Raw genomic sequence first — 15,172 nt, 5'->3', positions numbered from 1 at the left:
TGCAGTAAATGGGATAAGCTTTACAAAGCTCAAGACTATAGACTGGGATACTGCGTCAACAAGAACAACATAGGCACAAAAATTATGAGAACACCGTTCAACAATCAGTTAGAACATACTGTATACAAATCAGAAACGGACACTACAGTCCTAAATCGCAAGGACATAGAAGATTACTCTAGCTACACATAGCTTACGAGGAAACACAAACACTAAAAGGCAATAGTGTAGTAAATCTAACGCCAGAAGCCAAATCTCGTGCACAAATCCAGACACATGGATAACAGTGACAACGTAAAGAATACGTGTACACCTGCCTGACGTATGCACACCACATACAGCACAGATAACAAACGATAATCTAAGGATATCGGTATAAACTGACATATGCACACCACATACAGCACAGACCACAAAACGATAATCTAAGGATATCGGTATAAACGTAGACAAGTAGTATTACAGGTGCACGATGAATACTAAAAGGGTAAATAAACATAGGAAACAGATAAAATAAAATCTCTTTCGCACAAAAGTCTAAGTCATCTAAGACGAGAAGTTTGGAACACCACCGAGACTCAAATATTTTTTTTTTATAGAAATTTATAAAACCAAAATACAGGTTTACGAAACCAGAAACCAAATCACAAGAGAAACTAGGTTTACAACCAATAAACCATCATAAACCCAGGTTTATCGTCTCAAACCAAAAACTCTCCAAATAAACCCAGGTAACTCGAACACGGGCAATTCAAGCCACACAAGCACAAGGCCCTGCAATCAGCACGGACACCGCATGCCAAACGGGGACACAGATACAGAACAGTCAATGACGTCTGCACCATACCAACGTACACGCGCAGCACAAAGGAGCCTACGCACACAAGTAAGCTCAAGCCGTACACACACACGAGGGAGCACAAGTCGCACTGCCGACACAAGACCAGTAGCAGCAAGCAAAATGCCAGTCTCGCAAACATCGTCACGCACATCTACCCCACACAATGGGGATAGAGCGATGCAGATGGACGATGAGTCCACACCAGCAAGAGCTCCAATGGATCCAGCGATGAGTAAGTATCACATAGTCTGGGATAAGACTATCTATGACAGCAACTATTACATAGTAGACATACTAGTAGACAAGTTGTATGCGCAAACGGCGGACGATCCCATTGACATCAAAGCGTTTCACAAACTGCGCAAAGAAGTCCATGAACAACAACCCAAACGTTTAGTTTCAATAATAGATGAGTGGTTAGTAGAACTATACAATAAAGCGATGAAGAACTGTGACAAAAGTGATCACGATGAGTGCATTGCGATCAGTGGCTGTATGAACGAGTTAACTCTAATTAGATGTCACGAAGGAGTCAAAGCTTCAAAACCAGAACTGAACAAACTACTCAAGATGAATGTGTTCCTTAAATGGCCAATAGGCAAACAGATCAGCATGGCCGATTGTCGTGATACAATTCAGTTTGTATCTGTAGCCAAAGACTTGTTTGCGGACACATACATGCCATTGATACAGTACCTCTCACTAGTACAAGAACTACTCAGACAGACAGATGCCACTGAAGTATCGCGCACTGCACTCAACAATATACGTAGTACCAAACAACTTTGGCAAGACTTCACTGATGTGGAGGACTACAACATATTAATCGTTGACAATCTACGTCGCACTCCAGTAGACTACCTACTGGAGAAGTGGCTCAACGACTTCTATGACACTCGTATGAAGGTCGAAGTACGAGTAGCACGGCTACGTCGCACAATGTTTGAGTTGGAGAAACGTTACAAGGGCACAGAGCGAGAGGCTATCAATTGGCAACTCCTCAAAGCACCACGTTACCAGGTACTGGCCATGTACGGTTTACAAGCAGAAACAGACAAGATAATTAAGGCTCAAACAAAACCAGACGGGAGTAGTGGACACTTATCTGACATCTCAGAGAAGGTATTTCATGAACTCACCGAAGGCATGATCAGACAGGCAACAATAACATAAGCAAATCGCAAGCGTGAAGCCAAGCGAGCAAAGAATGCACTAGCTTATGAACCACGAGCCACTCGCCCAAGACTGGAAATACCTCAAGGGGTTCCACCCAGAGGGGGAGGAGTACCAAGAGGTGGAGGCCCACCAAGGGGTGGAGGTCCACCAGGAGGGCAAGGCAGAGGTCGTCCCATAGGACAGGACACTGACACACCAGTACCACGAGGCCCACGACCGTGCCCACACTGTGGCATCAACCCCTCACCACATGCGTTCAGCAAATGCCCCAACAAAGCGAACAACAATCGTCTAATGGCAGAAGCTCGAGCAGCGCAACAGAACCAAACTGTCCATGTTGACCAGTTGGCCATTACCAATGGCAATAAGGTGGAAGAGATGGACGAAGAGCTATAAAAGGCTTGATGGTCGGAAGCTAACATAATGAACATGGTAGAAATTGTGAATACACACACTGATGAATAAACGTTGTTAATAAATGCGAATGATATTGATTACACACCCATCTCTTTACTTTCGAATCCCCGCGACCAGAGATTGCACATATACATACAAATCAATGGCACCACATACAATGCACTAGTAGATTCAGGGGCACAACGCTCTTGTATGGACCGAAGTGTAGTAACTGAACTATACCTATCTGTCAAGGCACAACCTGGATACATACAACTCGCACAATCAGATGCAAGAGTACAACGTGTAGTAAACACATCAAAATACGATACTAAAACCTACTGAGTCTCCCTGAGGCTCAGTGCGATGTATTTATTCTTATATTTGATTGTCTACTTGGTCTACAAATAATTCACCTCGTGTGAATTAATTGTAAACTAATTCTGACTCCACACTGATAGTGGTTTAAGGGGACTTTTACTACAAACGTACAGGCTCCAGAGAGGTATGTGATATAAACTACGGAGACAGGAAAACCTCAAACTGCTTCGAGGTACTTGACGTCCCAGACAAGAAATCACCAATCCTATTAGGAATGGACATTCTACCATACTTGGGGCATATACTTAGCAGGGATAATAAACCCACTAATACCAACAGATGCCAAATGGGAATCACTTCTTACACCACATGAAGAAGACCCTGAACATGAACAACAAGGATTCAGGGAATCACTCTCAGACTTGTTAGAACAAAATGGACAAATACCACCAGATGTACATTGCAATCTACCAGGCTCAGTAGTAGAAATCCCTAGTCAAGAGGTCACAGCAAAGAACATTCGTCATGCTAAAGTGAACTTTGTTTCACAAAAGTACATACCACAAACAAATGAAAATGTTCAGAAATGGGTCAAAAATGGACACACATACAAAAGGAGTGCAGACTCTCTCTCTCTTCACTCTAGCTCTAGAGTAGTAGCAGAGTAGAGAATAGAGACGCCCGAGACGGTGACCGCAGTGCGGCGCTGAGCCACTGACGCGGTGATGCCTGTCTGTCGTCTGACGACCGACGGGCCCGGACCCCGGCGACGGGTGAGGGCCAATGGTTGACCTGACGGCTGACGACCTCGCGCCTCGCGGTATTTTAATTTTTACAGTAAAGATAAGAGTAAAACAGTAAAGATAGTCACACTGATTCCGGTGACGTCACTGACACACTCTCTGGTGAGTGGTGAGTGGTGAGTGGTGTTTGGTGGTCTGTGGCTAAAAATGACTTCATGAATCATGAGGTATCACACTAGTAGAGAGCTGGATTTAGGACTTTAGGGGGGTTTATTTTTATAGAACAATTTACTATATATAAATTTTTTAATACATAAATTGTTTTGAAGGCCTTTTAGTACCAGTTGATAGGAGTATTGCTATTTCTCTATGCATACTCTAGTAGTCGACGCGCGACGGTCAGACTATCATGAGATAACACCGTTTTATACCTTCGAGATGGAGCGGCTACACTCATTGTTATTGCGTCTTCAATAGTATCCGTTTTTGCAAAATTCCAGAGACTGCGAACTGGCAACACACAAGAAGAGTGTCAGCTGTTGTAGAATGTAGGCCGTAGGGTACTACAGAAAGTGTAGACTGTAGACTGTAGTAGAGTGTAAAGTGTAGACTGTAGACTGTAGAGTTGTAGACTGTAGTGCACCATAGTAGATAACTAGAGACTGTAGAGTATGTACTGTACTATTGTGTAGACGGCTATTTATGTTGTGAAGTATGACCTCGGGCGAGAGTTGGGCCTCGGTACTTTTCTTGAAACAATATTCCAATTTTTAAAAAAGATAAGATGTAGTATATAAAATAAACCATAGCGGCATAGCCTTCTAAATTATACAAGAAGGCTATGATTATGAATAAACAGTAATATAAATACAGGAATTTGGATTTATACTGACCTGGTTTACGACGCCAACCATGTTGGATTGCCAGGCAGTTTGCGACGGTTGTAAACTACACTCAAATTTCCTTTTCCGACGGTCGTAAACTCAATAACAAGTAGTTTGGTTTAGGCCATTTAATATTATTGTGTAAATACCTGACTGAGAGTCTGAGAAGTACTATTGCGCGACCTTGACTAATATTAAGGGCGGGCTTTGATATGGTTTCAGTTCGAATCCGTTACAGTCTTTGTTTGGCACTAGTGCCTATGTATAATAAGTCCAACCGACGAAACTCGATAAACCATGTCACACGAAACGGATACTAGGATTTAGCCAAATCTGATTGGTCAACATGGGAAAAACTACTATAACGGAAACAACAATACCCGACCGTCTTAAAGACCATGTAGGCTTATATTCATGTTTACGACGGTTTTAAAACATGTAATCATAAAAGACCGTGTCGTAAACCAAGTCAGGATTTATAACTCCTTTGTTTTTGTTTTTTTATGTAAACAAAAAATAACTTACAAAAGAATATCTACATACATATCCGGATTCTGGTTTGGTATTAGGGCGACGCCGCGACGACGTGCCGGACGCGACAAGAAGACAAAGGTCGACAACTATAACGGTACCCTCACAAGTCACAGTCTCACAGACCAACGGATACTGGATAGGGGAAACACCCCTCTGAGGAATTGTCGCGTGTTGCTACACTGTCGACAACCTGAGGGCTGAGGCCTGTCGAGTGTCGACAACCTGTCGCCTGTCGTTGTGACAGGTTTTTATTTTATATATTTTTTAAATACGCTAAATTTAAAAAGAAAAAACATATGTAGAAGGCTATGATATTTGGGAACACTTCCCGCGGGCTCCAGCTGTGAGCCGGGGGCCCGGGGCCCAGCCGCTCAGGCCCTCCATGGCTCCAGGCTGCCCCCAACAGAGTGAGCGCCAGTGAAAAGTGTTTGAAACACCAACGGAGAGTCGGAGACAACAGGCAACGTCAAGAAGTTGACTTGACGTCCCGGTGTGCTCGTGTATGGCTAGAAATTGAAATTTGGGACATTCTCATGATTTGATTAGTCTATAGTTTTAAATTTTTTTTAAATCCTAGAAAATGTATATCCCAACTGTTTAACCCTAACGGTCTGACCTGAGGGCTGAAGTTAAGGGTTAGGGAAGGCCTCAAGCTCAGGGCTTAGGCGGCCTGAGGGCTCAGCCTGCTCAGGGCTGAGCCACTGAGCCACATGAATCCGAATTCCGGCGTCGAGGACAACCACACTAAAATAATAAATAATAACCCTTAGTAGCGCTTACATAGTCCCATATTATAACCGTAAGGTGCATTGAGTGAGACCGGAGACAAAGACGGCCCGAAAATGTGTTGTGAAAAATAATCGGTCAAAAATATAAACAAATTGTATTGAAGGCTTGAAGCCCCCAAAGTCACTACATCACAATTCACGACTGATCACTGAATCCGAATGATACATCAGTGACATGAAGCCAAAATGTCGGCGTTGGGTTTGTGCCTTTGCGTTGGTGGCTGTTGCACGGCCCTCTGGATTAGGGTCGCGAGCAGAAATCAGGTTTCTGTCGTAGCGGAAATCGTAAATTTAGCAGAGACCCTAATCCAGAGGACCATGGCTGTTGTTTTGTTATTCGGGGGTTTTTTTCCAACTTTGATGACTTGGTTGTCGAAGAAAAAAAAACACAAAACATTGTTCTTTTTGCTCTGTACTTAATACCCTATCCTCGCTTGAAAACGAAATTGCCTCCAGTTGGGAGGTTATTTACGAGAGACGCGATTTCAGCCATCCAGCTGCCAGTAGTATATCCTACTCCCGGTGTAGCACTGTGACAGTGAGTCAGTGACTGATAGCAGTTTCTGGATTTTTGTTCTATGTACATATTAAAAATATTTATGATATTTTGATTGTTTTTTTCTCTATATTTTCTATCTAAAATTTTAAATTGGATATATACGATTAGAGGACGAACGCAATAAAAAACTCCTTGAAATGGTGACTACTCCTGGGGAGTCGGGAGTCTCAGGACTTTACATACCAAAAGGAAGAGCTACCAATACTATATCCAGGATTTATTTACATATCTGAATCCGGGTGTGTGTCCGACTGTCCGGTCAATCGGTTCACTGGAGTTGTCAGAGCTCGGTTTTAGGGTTTTAGGGTTTTAGGGTTGGTGGCTTTTTGGGTTAAAGTCAGATGGAGTAGTTCGGTACCGCCCTAGATTTATTACATTGAATTATGTAATAAATATACTGAAAGTGTACGACCATCAGTATGACCAATTTTCCACCAATAAAACCCATAAATTGTAGACACAGACTTATACTTATACTTTTTGAAATATTTTTTTATTCATAGTATGTATATCGCGTAAACCAGCCCATTTATTGCACTTGTGTTAGTTCTCTGTCGGCTTTCAAAGCTCGACATATGTTAGACACGGATAGTGTCATACCATAGGCGTATTCTATCTTAGTAATCGCTTCCCTGGCAGTGTACCTCTGCGAATTACTTTCCCCATCGCGTCCCAAAAGTAGTTCCTATGACTATACGCGCTTTTCACATAGTTCTTGGCCACTTTGTTGTTATCTAGACCTTCCTCATACTCAGCCACAGTTTCCACAGTGTCTTGGGCCTTTTACACAAATTGGTCTCTCGTATTGGGGCTTGGTTATTGTGATCTAAATGTACTGTAAACTTCGATGGGTATTTCTATATTTTAAACTTATGTTATATAAACTAAGATACAATTTAAGTCAGTTAGAATTTAGCAGTGGTAGCTTGTGTAAGAATGATCGGGACTGCCTCTTGGTAAGAGCCTTAATATCCTCGATCACACAGGACGTACTTCTAGCTGTTCTTTATTGAATAATTTTCACTAGAAGTACTAAGTGTTCATGACCACATGTCTACTTTGTAGATAGACATAAGAACGTAAGTCAAGTTAATACATTAGCTAATATAAATAAAGCTCCATCTGAAGAAAAGTTTAAAAAAAAGAAAACGACATATAGGATTTTGGAGATTGGCGGGAAGACCAAAGCCTGTAAGTAGTAGTTCAGAGATTATAAAATTTAGTTTATAATATCCTACATCTAAAATCGTCTCAAATAGGTCCAAGTAAATTAGTCATACCAGATTCCCAGGCTATTGAAGCCATCAAAGTGAATTTAGAACACTTTGGAAATATTGGAAAAATAACTTGTATTAAATTTTTCTATACAAATGAAAACCAATGTGTTAACTCATTTGATCTTGATATTTTAGACTGACCGGAGGCCGTATTTCTACAGTACATCATTGTTTTGTTGTTGCTGATTGTTTTTTTTTGCTGTTCATTTGGTGCGTTCGGGTGCTGTGCATAACGTCGTGCTCGATATGGCAAGCGCAGGTAATGATTTTGTGTGTTCCCATGTCTGTCTCATTCTCTGTACAGTATTTCATAGTCTAGTGTTTGTGCAACGTATTCGGCCTTGTCTTCTTCCATCATCTGTTTCGTATGACGAATTTCAGCTGTAAATCTCACTATTTCGTTGTGTAAGTCTTGGACATTCAAGGGTTGTATATTCTCTGCTTCCTGTGCGCCTGTGATCTCTGCATTCTGAAGCCATCGTTGCCATCCCTTATAATCAATACTTGTGCCTTCTTCACTAATTGCGCTAGATCATCATCGTCCTCAACGTTTAATGTGTTGTTAATGTGATGGACGACGTGTTCCTTGAAAGATTCATCAACCAGGATACTCCCAGTTATGGCTAGATATACTCCAACTATAGAAAACAAACGCTTATATGTTGGATGTATATTTGGTAGATAATATAAGCCTGGAATAACACCCTCTAAGAACTCTTGATTATCTATGATGTCAGTCCGCTGATTGACCGTAAAAATACACAAAGGTCCTCTAGCACCACAAAGTATCTCTGATACCTTTGCGTCTGGATAAGGCATAAGCTTACTATTGTATGTATCAACTTGTCTTTATTTTAGACGCCGTCGTAATCCTTCATAATTTAGTGCCCAACGCCATCTAGCTTCAGCATCATCCTTGGTACTACCTCGACATTGTGCGTACGTACAAGAGCATTTTTGAAAGCTACGTGTGCCAGTGTCAGGTATGGATGGATCCTTGAGCCTCAAAAGCATTTGTAGCTAATATTCGTGTAAGTGAACTACGCGAAAAGACTGTTTTCAGAAAATCATCGCGGCCTGTATTTGCGTTCGAAGTAAACATCCACTCAAGCTCCAGTGTCGATGGATTAGCTCGGCCCTCAAGTCTTTCTATTATGGGACCGGTGAGCCCAGCCAGTGAACACAAATAGGGATCCATTGATCCTATGTCAATTGTCTAGACACCTGATTCTTTTTTGGAATGTTCTTGCTCCGCACCACTTCAATACATAAAGCGGCTTGAATCCCATGTACAAACTTCAGATCGCTGAATTTTAGATTGCATGCTGTAAAAGCCGGGCCTCCACATTAGAATCTTGTAATATAAACGTACTCTTAAAAGTACGTAGACTTAGTTTTCCTTAAATGGTTTTACCGGTTCTATTAAATGAATACCTTTTCCATTTTACCTATCAGATATTTGGACAAGGCCATTAAAAGGCCCCAGTAAAATACCAAATATAAGATTTGGACTAGCTCTATTAATAGAACTATATTTACTTTCCAAATCTATTTGTATCTGAATACTCCGGTAGCGAGATGGCTCAACCGAACATAGGTTTCTAAGGACTATTAGCGTTGCTTAATTTATCCTCCGTTCAGCCAACCAGATGTGCCAGTCTGATGAAGGCTAGTCGGTAGTTCTTGATAAGTGGTAAGTTATTGGTTAATGCAATAACTATGGACATCAAGAGTATTTTTCTTTTTTCTTTTTCTTATTTTTCTTCTAAAGATATGATTTTATGAGTCTCTCGGATTCGCCCCAACGAAACATACCATAGTTTCTAATAGAGCGACGACGAAACACTAAATAAAATACCTTCGGCGAAAACAGTACTGAGAGGATTATATATAGGCAATGTCTCAGCCTCACAATCCCTCAAAGTATTGTTGTTTTCACGAGGCATGCCTAACTTTACCAAAAGACTCCTTTCGTTTATTTACTCTTGAACTTTATTATACTTAAACTTAACCTAAGCGTTTATTTACTCTAAGGCGTTAATATCGCCTTGATAGACCGAAACTTACACATTTTAAAGTTAGCAAAGGTATTAACTACTTAAACTACTTAAATGTAAAGCTAGATAACTACCACGATTTTTTTTCCTAAGCCCAGTCATTCCTTAAAGAGAATAGACTGAAGTCATAAGTTAAGTATTATGACTAAGAAAGACAATATACACCTGCAAAAAAAACGCAAGGCCGAACGTAAGAAAATGGAGAGAGAAGCTGCTAGTGCCGCCGCAGCTACTGCTGCCGCAGAAGCAACCGCCGTTGCTGCCGATGCATTTAACCGCACCGTAGCCGAACCACTTGTCTCTGGCAATAATAGTCAGGACAATGCTTCAGATAAGGATATAGCCACTCCGATTAAGGAGATTACCCCTGCAGAGAGAGCCCGAGGGCCAACTATTGCCTCAACTTCGAAGCTCGCATTTCCGAAGCCAAGAAGTGAGACAAGGGACACGTCTCAAGACGCCCTATCTGATTCTTCTGATGAAAATCAGAAAGAAAAGTCCCCAATTATAGGGGACAAAAACGAATCTCAGAAGGTACCTACACCGGAACCAGAAGAGGAGGCAAGCTCAAGTGGCAAACCCGAATCTACGTCCGAGGCCACTGAGCCAACGCGCATAAATAAGTTAACGACCGAAAACACTGATCTTAAGAATCAATTACCCGCTCTTATGAAAGGCATGTCTGTTGAACATATAGATCGAATGTATGGATCAGGAAGCACGCACAGCACTTACGCGAGCATGTTTCTCCAGGCACTGCTAAAGCCCTACAGCAGTGGACAGAACGTCAGCAGTCAATGACACCCGAAAAGCGTAGGGACATGAGCGCCAAACCTGTGGCAGTTGACCCAGATGCGCCCATCATATCTATACCTTACGAGGATCTACCACCCAAAGCCCAGGCCAATTATACACCTGTGCCTTCGCCCGGCCACGAGTCGCCTGTCCTTGAGGGTACTATAGACCCAGAGGCAGGTAAAAATACTCCGCCACCTTTACCCAACTGGGGAGACCGTCCACGTCAGAGACCAGTTAAAACTGGGTATGTCATCCAAACGCAGGTACCACCCGAAATTAGAACAGAGCACCGAAAGGCCTCGACCATGGACTTTACACGGGTTAATAAACACCCTCGTAGACGTGTTAACGACGACGAATTTAATCGCTTCTATAACACCGCCTTACACCAACCCGCAAAGGATTTCTACTCTGATGAGGTGACCGAACTTAATAAAGCGGGCGACGATTACACCATTAATATGGAAATTGCCCATGCCGAGCACCGTACGGACGACGTATCATATTTTGCTAATATGATCGCGACCAAGCAGAAGCACATTGATCAGCTACTTCAGGCCCAACGTGAACAAGACCACCGGGATAACCAGAAATACAAGGGACAGATCAGTCGACTTAAGTCGAACTGGGATGCCAACAGCAAGCAAGTCGAGTTCATAAAGATCCATGACCTCGACACACACTAACCCGTACGCTAAATGCCTTTACGGTCATGCTGGAGACAAATGATATCGCTCCCCAGCAATGGATTTCTGCTGTAATGCAGTCATTTTATCCTGCAGGAACAAGTTATTTAATCCTGCAGCGACATCAGCATGAGCTAGACACCTGTCGTGACTGGCCAGCTGTGTGCTGGTTAGTTACGTCCTTATTAAACAAAGACATGCGTAGTCCTGGACTGAGTTCAATTCTAACTGAACCAGTCGAGAATACTCCCATTCAGAGTTATATTTTGAAACTCGATGCAGATCTGAAGCGTCCTAAAATAACAAAGGACAAAGCTCAGAAATGGTATGAGTTCCTGGCTATGCATGTGTTCTGTAAGAACATAAAGAACAACGACCGGGAAAGTTTGTACACTGAGTTGCGACGTAAGTACGCAACTGAGAGTCGAGACAAGAGACACGAAACAAAGTTCCACCTGTCTCGACTTAAGTGGGAACAGTTTATGATACTGTATCCACTCTTTACCCAGCTCACCGAGTAAATAGAAAATCGTGCGAGCTCCCTGATCAAGGATATCTCTCACGACAGACGTCGGATGATAGGCCTCATCAGACACGTCCTAACCAGACACGCACTCGCGACGCTACTCAGTCAACGCGGCCCAATAAACGGGTACGCGCGGAGCCGAAGGACAAGGAACCTCCATATAAGGAGATTAAGAAATGTGCCGACGCACAGTGGGGGTATGACATGTACCAATTGACCCCTAACGGTTATTGGAATGGAAGACATGCACCCAACTGTACACACTTCCTTACGAAGTGCGACAAGTGTAAGAAGACCTATGGCTATCATGCCAAAGTCTTGCCACAAGAAGCCCGACATTAAGTTGGAGTGAAAGTACTACCAGGTACAATCGTTACAAAGAAGATACAACGACTCCTTAGATGAGCATGTAATAATCCCTGTATATTGCAACGGAAAGAAAGTCCTTACAGAAAGTCCTTGCAGAAAGTCCTTGCATTGATTGATCCTGGTTCAGAAATTTCATGTATATCCGACTGGTCTGCATTAATGACAGACATTGAAAGGCGAACTCAAACCACTCACCTTATTCTAGCAGATGAAAAAACTTCTAAGTGTGATACCATGGCCACAGATGTTAAAATCTCCCTGGCCGATGATAGAAATATCACGACTCAAGCTGTGATCGTTAAGATGTCACAGAAGTACGACATTATAGTCGGAATGAGCGATTTGCTCACGTTAGGGATAACCGTAACAGGCTTACCCAACAACATAGATCCATTAAAGGATCAGTCAGACGATAATTGTCTAAAACCATATACACCACCATCGGACACAGTCAAAGAATTAATTCCTGGCTTTGCCGATAAGATAATGGATCTTATATTAGTAAATAAGCAGATAAAAATAACCGACTGGGCGAAATTTCTCTTCAACGACGGATACGTCAGCCTTGACTTAACCAAGGTAAACTTTACTAAACTCAAATGTCCTTTAAGAAACTATGTTTCTTGGAGACATGAAGCTGTAGTTAAAGAACAAGTTGAGAAATGCTTAGCCGAAGGGGTAATCGAAATCAATTACCAACAAACGGAAGTTAACTTAGCATTATTGGCAGTTGATCAACACAACTCTGACGGATTGTTTAAGAAAGTCAGAGTATGTCTAGACATGAGCCCAATAGATAAATTATTGCCGACTCATAGTTTTCATCTCCCTCGTATAAACGAGTTACTGAGACGAATGGAAGGTGCTACGGTGTTTACAACCATAGACTTGACACAGGGGTATCATCAAATGCAAATTTATAAACCCCATCGTAGGTACTTTAGTTTTACTTGAAAGGGTAAACAATACAGGTTTAGAGGAGCACCTTTCGGGGTGCACTTTTTACCATCATTCTTCCAGCAAGTAATGGAAGTAATGTTTACAGACATGCCTAATGTGCAAGTCTACATAGGTGGCATAGTCATCTTTTCGAAGACTAAGGGCGAACATGCCGCATTACTCAGACGAATCCTTCAGAGACTCAACGAACAAAACTTCAAGATTAACGAGAAGTAATATCACTTCGAAATGAGCGAAATACAGCTCTTAGGCTATCGGATCTGAGGAAGGTATTAATATCGACCCCGGTAAGGTGGAATACCTGTTAGATTGGCGAACACCAACTACAGGAAGAGATATAAATAGCATGTGTGGATTTGTAAACTTCATCTCTGATGAAGTACCACACTTAGCTGATTATCTTAAACCCTTTGGACACTTAAGATGTCATAAAGGTGAACTAGAAAACTTGTGAACCAAAGAGCGTGATGACGCATTTAAAGCGCTCATGCACGCAGTCCAACAAGTCCTTGTTGTACAAGGGCCAGTCGGTGGTGTACCGTTTGAAATAGCAACGGACGCATCAGACTTAGCACTCGGAGGAGTAATAAACCAGGTTATAGATAATAAGCCTATGTATATACAATTCTTTAGCCGAGCAATGAATGTATCACAGTTGAATTATCCAACTTTGAAGCAAGAACTACCAGCCATAGTAGCAGCTTTAACACACTTCCGTGATTAATTATACGGAACAGCTTTTACGCTGATGTGTGATCAGAAGTCCCTGCAATTTATGAAGGAGATGAAGCCAGACTCTCAATCACTGAGTCGGTGGCATGATACGATATCAAAGTTTCATTTCGATATCAAACATCTACTAGGGATACATAACCATTTACCGGATATGTTATCAGGCTTCGTTCCGGACTTTAATAAATCCGTACATGAGTCACTAGCCACTGACTGGAAATGTATTCCCAGGTGGTTTGAAATGGCTCAAAAAGATATTTGGGCCACATACAATTGACATGTTTGCTGCACATCATAATGCACAACTAAATAATTATAGGACTTTAAATCATTCTTTAGGAGATGCCTTTCAAATGGACCTCTTCAAACATAATGCGTGGGCTAATCCACCATGGCAGTTAATTGCCTAATTGTTAAATTACGTTCAAATACACAAAGCTACCATCACGTTGAAATGCCCGTTACGGAGTTCGGATACGTGGCTCAGTAAATTGAAAAGCATAATACAATGCGAGCCAATATATTTAGATAGGAAAGTAGATACTTTCCTATATCAGGGTACCCGTGCCGTCCAGAAGACGCCATGAAGACATACTATAATATGTCGTGTAGGTCCTATTGGAACAACCAAATGGACCCCTTCTGAGACCTTCCTTAAAATGGTCAAAGAATCGGAGATTCCACTCTCCTCTAGATTGAACGTTAAGCAGTTCAAAGGCAACACAGCACCTGAAATATATGCACAAGAAATACAATCTACTACTGAGACTACAGTTAAGAAGCGTCAGTCTCTAGCTAGGACTCTATTAAATAGCATAAAGTCCAAGCCCGAAGTCTTTCAAACACTTTTTCTAAAGGGATTAATGAAAGATAATCCCGAAGTATATACACATATAATGCGACTATTAAATAAGTCAGGCGTATCAAACACACATAAGCGCACACATGACACTCGTGCGAAAGAAGGACATGCGTCTGGAAACACTACAGACTTAGAGACCACGCAAGTGGATTCTCAACACCCTACCTTTATTCTGGAGGAGCAGAATGATAAAAACATTCTTACTTGGCTGACGCAAAACCATAAGCTGAAGCAACAGAACGTAGTAGACGCACTTAAAGATGCTAAGCGAAATGGGATCGCGCACCCTAAGCTGGCAACTTTAGTTGACAGAGTATATCAGTCATGTACAGACTGTGATCTCAACCAAATTAAGCGCTATGGATTCGCACCGCTTAAGAGTGTGACTGAAGATGTTCTATGGCGCAGGGTCATCATTGATATAGTTGGCCTGCCTACGTCCGAGCACACAGGCGACAGTTACGTATGCCACTTCTTTGATGTGGCGTCACGGTATAACTTGCACTATCCTTTAAAGGACAAGAGTACGCAGACCGTGGCAGAATTATGTTGCTATGTCTTTGCTGACCACGGGTGGCCAGGTATCATGTGTACTGATAATGGGTAGTATCGGATTCAGCTTTAGCTGTGTGTTCATATACACCAAAGCCTTGTGATCAGTCA

At 42.1% G+C, this 15,172-nt stretch overlaps 2 protein-coding genes across 2 annotated transcripts; both read left to right on the top strand.

Annotated features, from left to right (window-relative positions):
• Positions 1 to 961: 961 nt before the first annotated feature.
• SARC_05930 (hypothetical protein) lies at positions 962 to 2,195 on the top strand (the record flags this gene model as incomplete). Its single annotated transcript, XM_014300187.1, has 2 exons — positions 962 to 1,963; positions 2,103 to 2,195. The coding sequence occupies 2 exons, from the start codon at positions 962 to 964 to the stop codon at positions 2,193 to 2,195; spliced, it is 1,095 nt and encodes a 364-aa protein (XP_014155662.1).
• Positions 2,196 to 9,717: 7,522 nt separating this feature from the next.
• SARC_05929 (hypothetical protein) lies at positions 9,718 to 11,060 on the top strand (the record flags this gene model as incomplete). Its single annotated transcript, XM_014300186.1, has 2 exons — positions 9,718 to 10,256; positions 10,292 to 11,060. The coding sequence occupies 2 exons, from the start codon at positions 9,718 to 9,720 to the stop codon at positions 11,058 to 11,060; spliced, it is 1,308 nt and encodes a 435-aa protein (XP_014155661.1).
• Between the last annotated feature and the right edge of the window lie 4,112 nt (positions 11,061 to 15,172).

Source organism: Sphaeroforma arctica, assembly GCF_001186125.1.
Source record: "Sphaeroforma arctica JP610 unplaced genomic scaffold supercont1.403, whole genome shotgun sequence".
NCBI classification, from domain to species: domain Eukaryota; class Ichthyosporea; order Ichthyophonida; genus Sphaeroforma; species Sphaeroforma arctica.
Note: the sequence above shows the minus strand (reverse complement) of the source record. Positions and strands in the feature narration are given on the sequence as shown.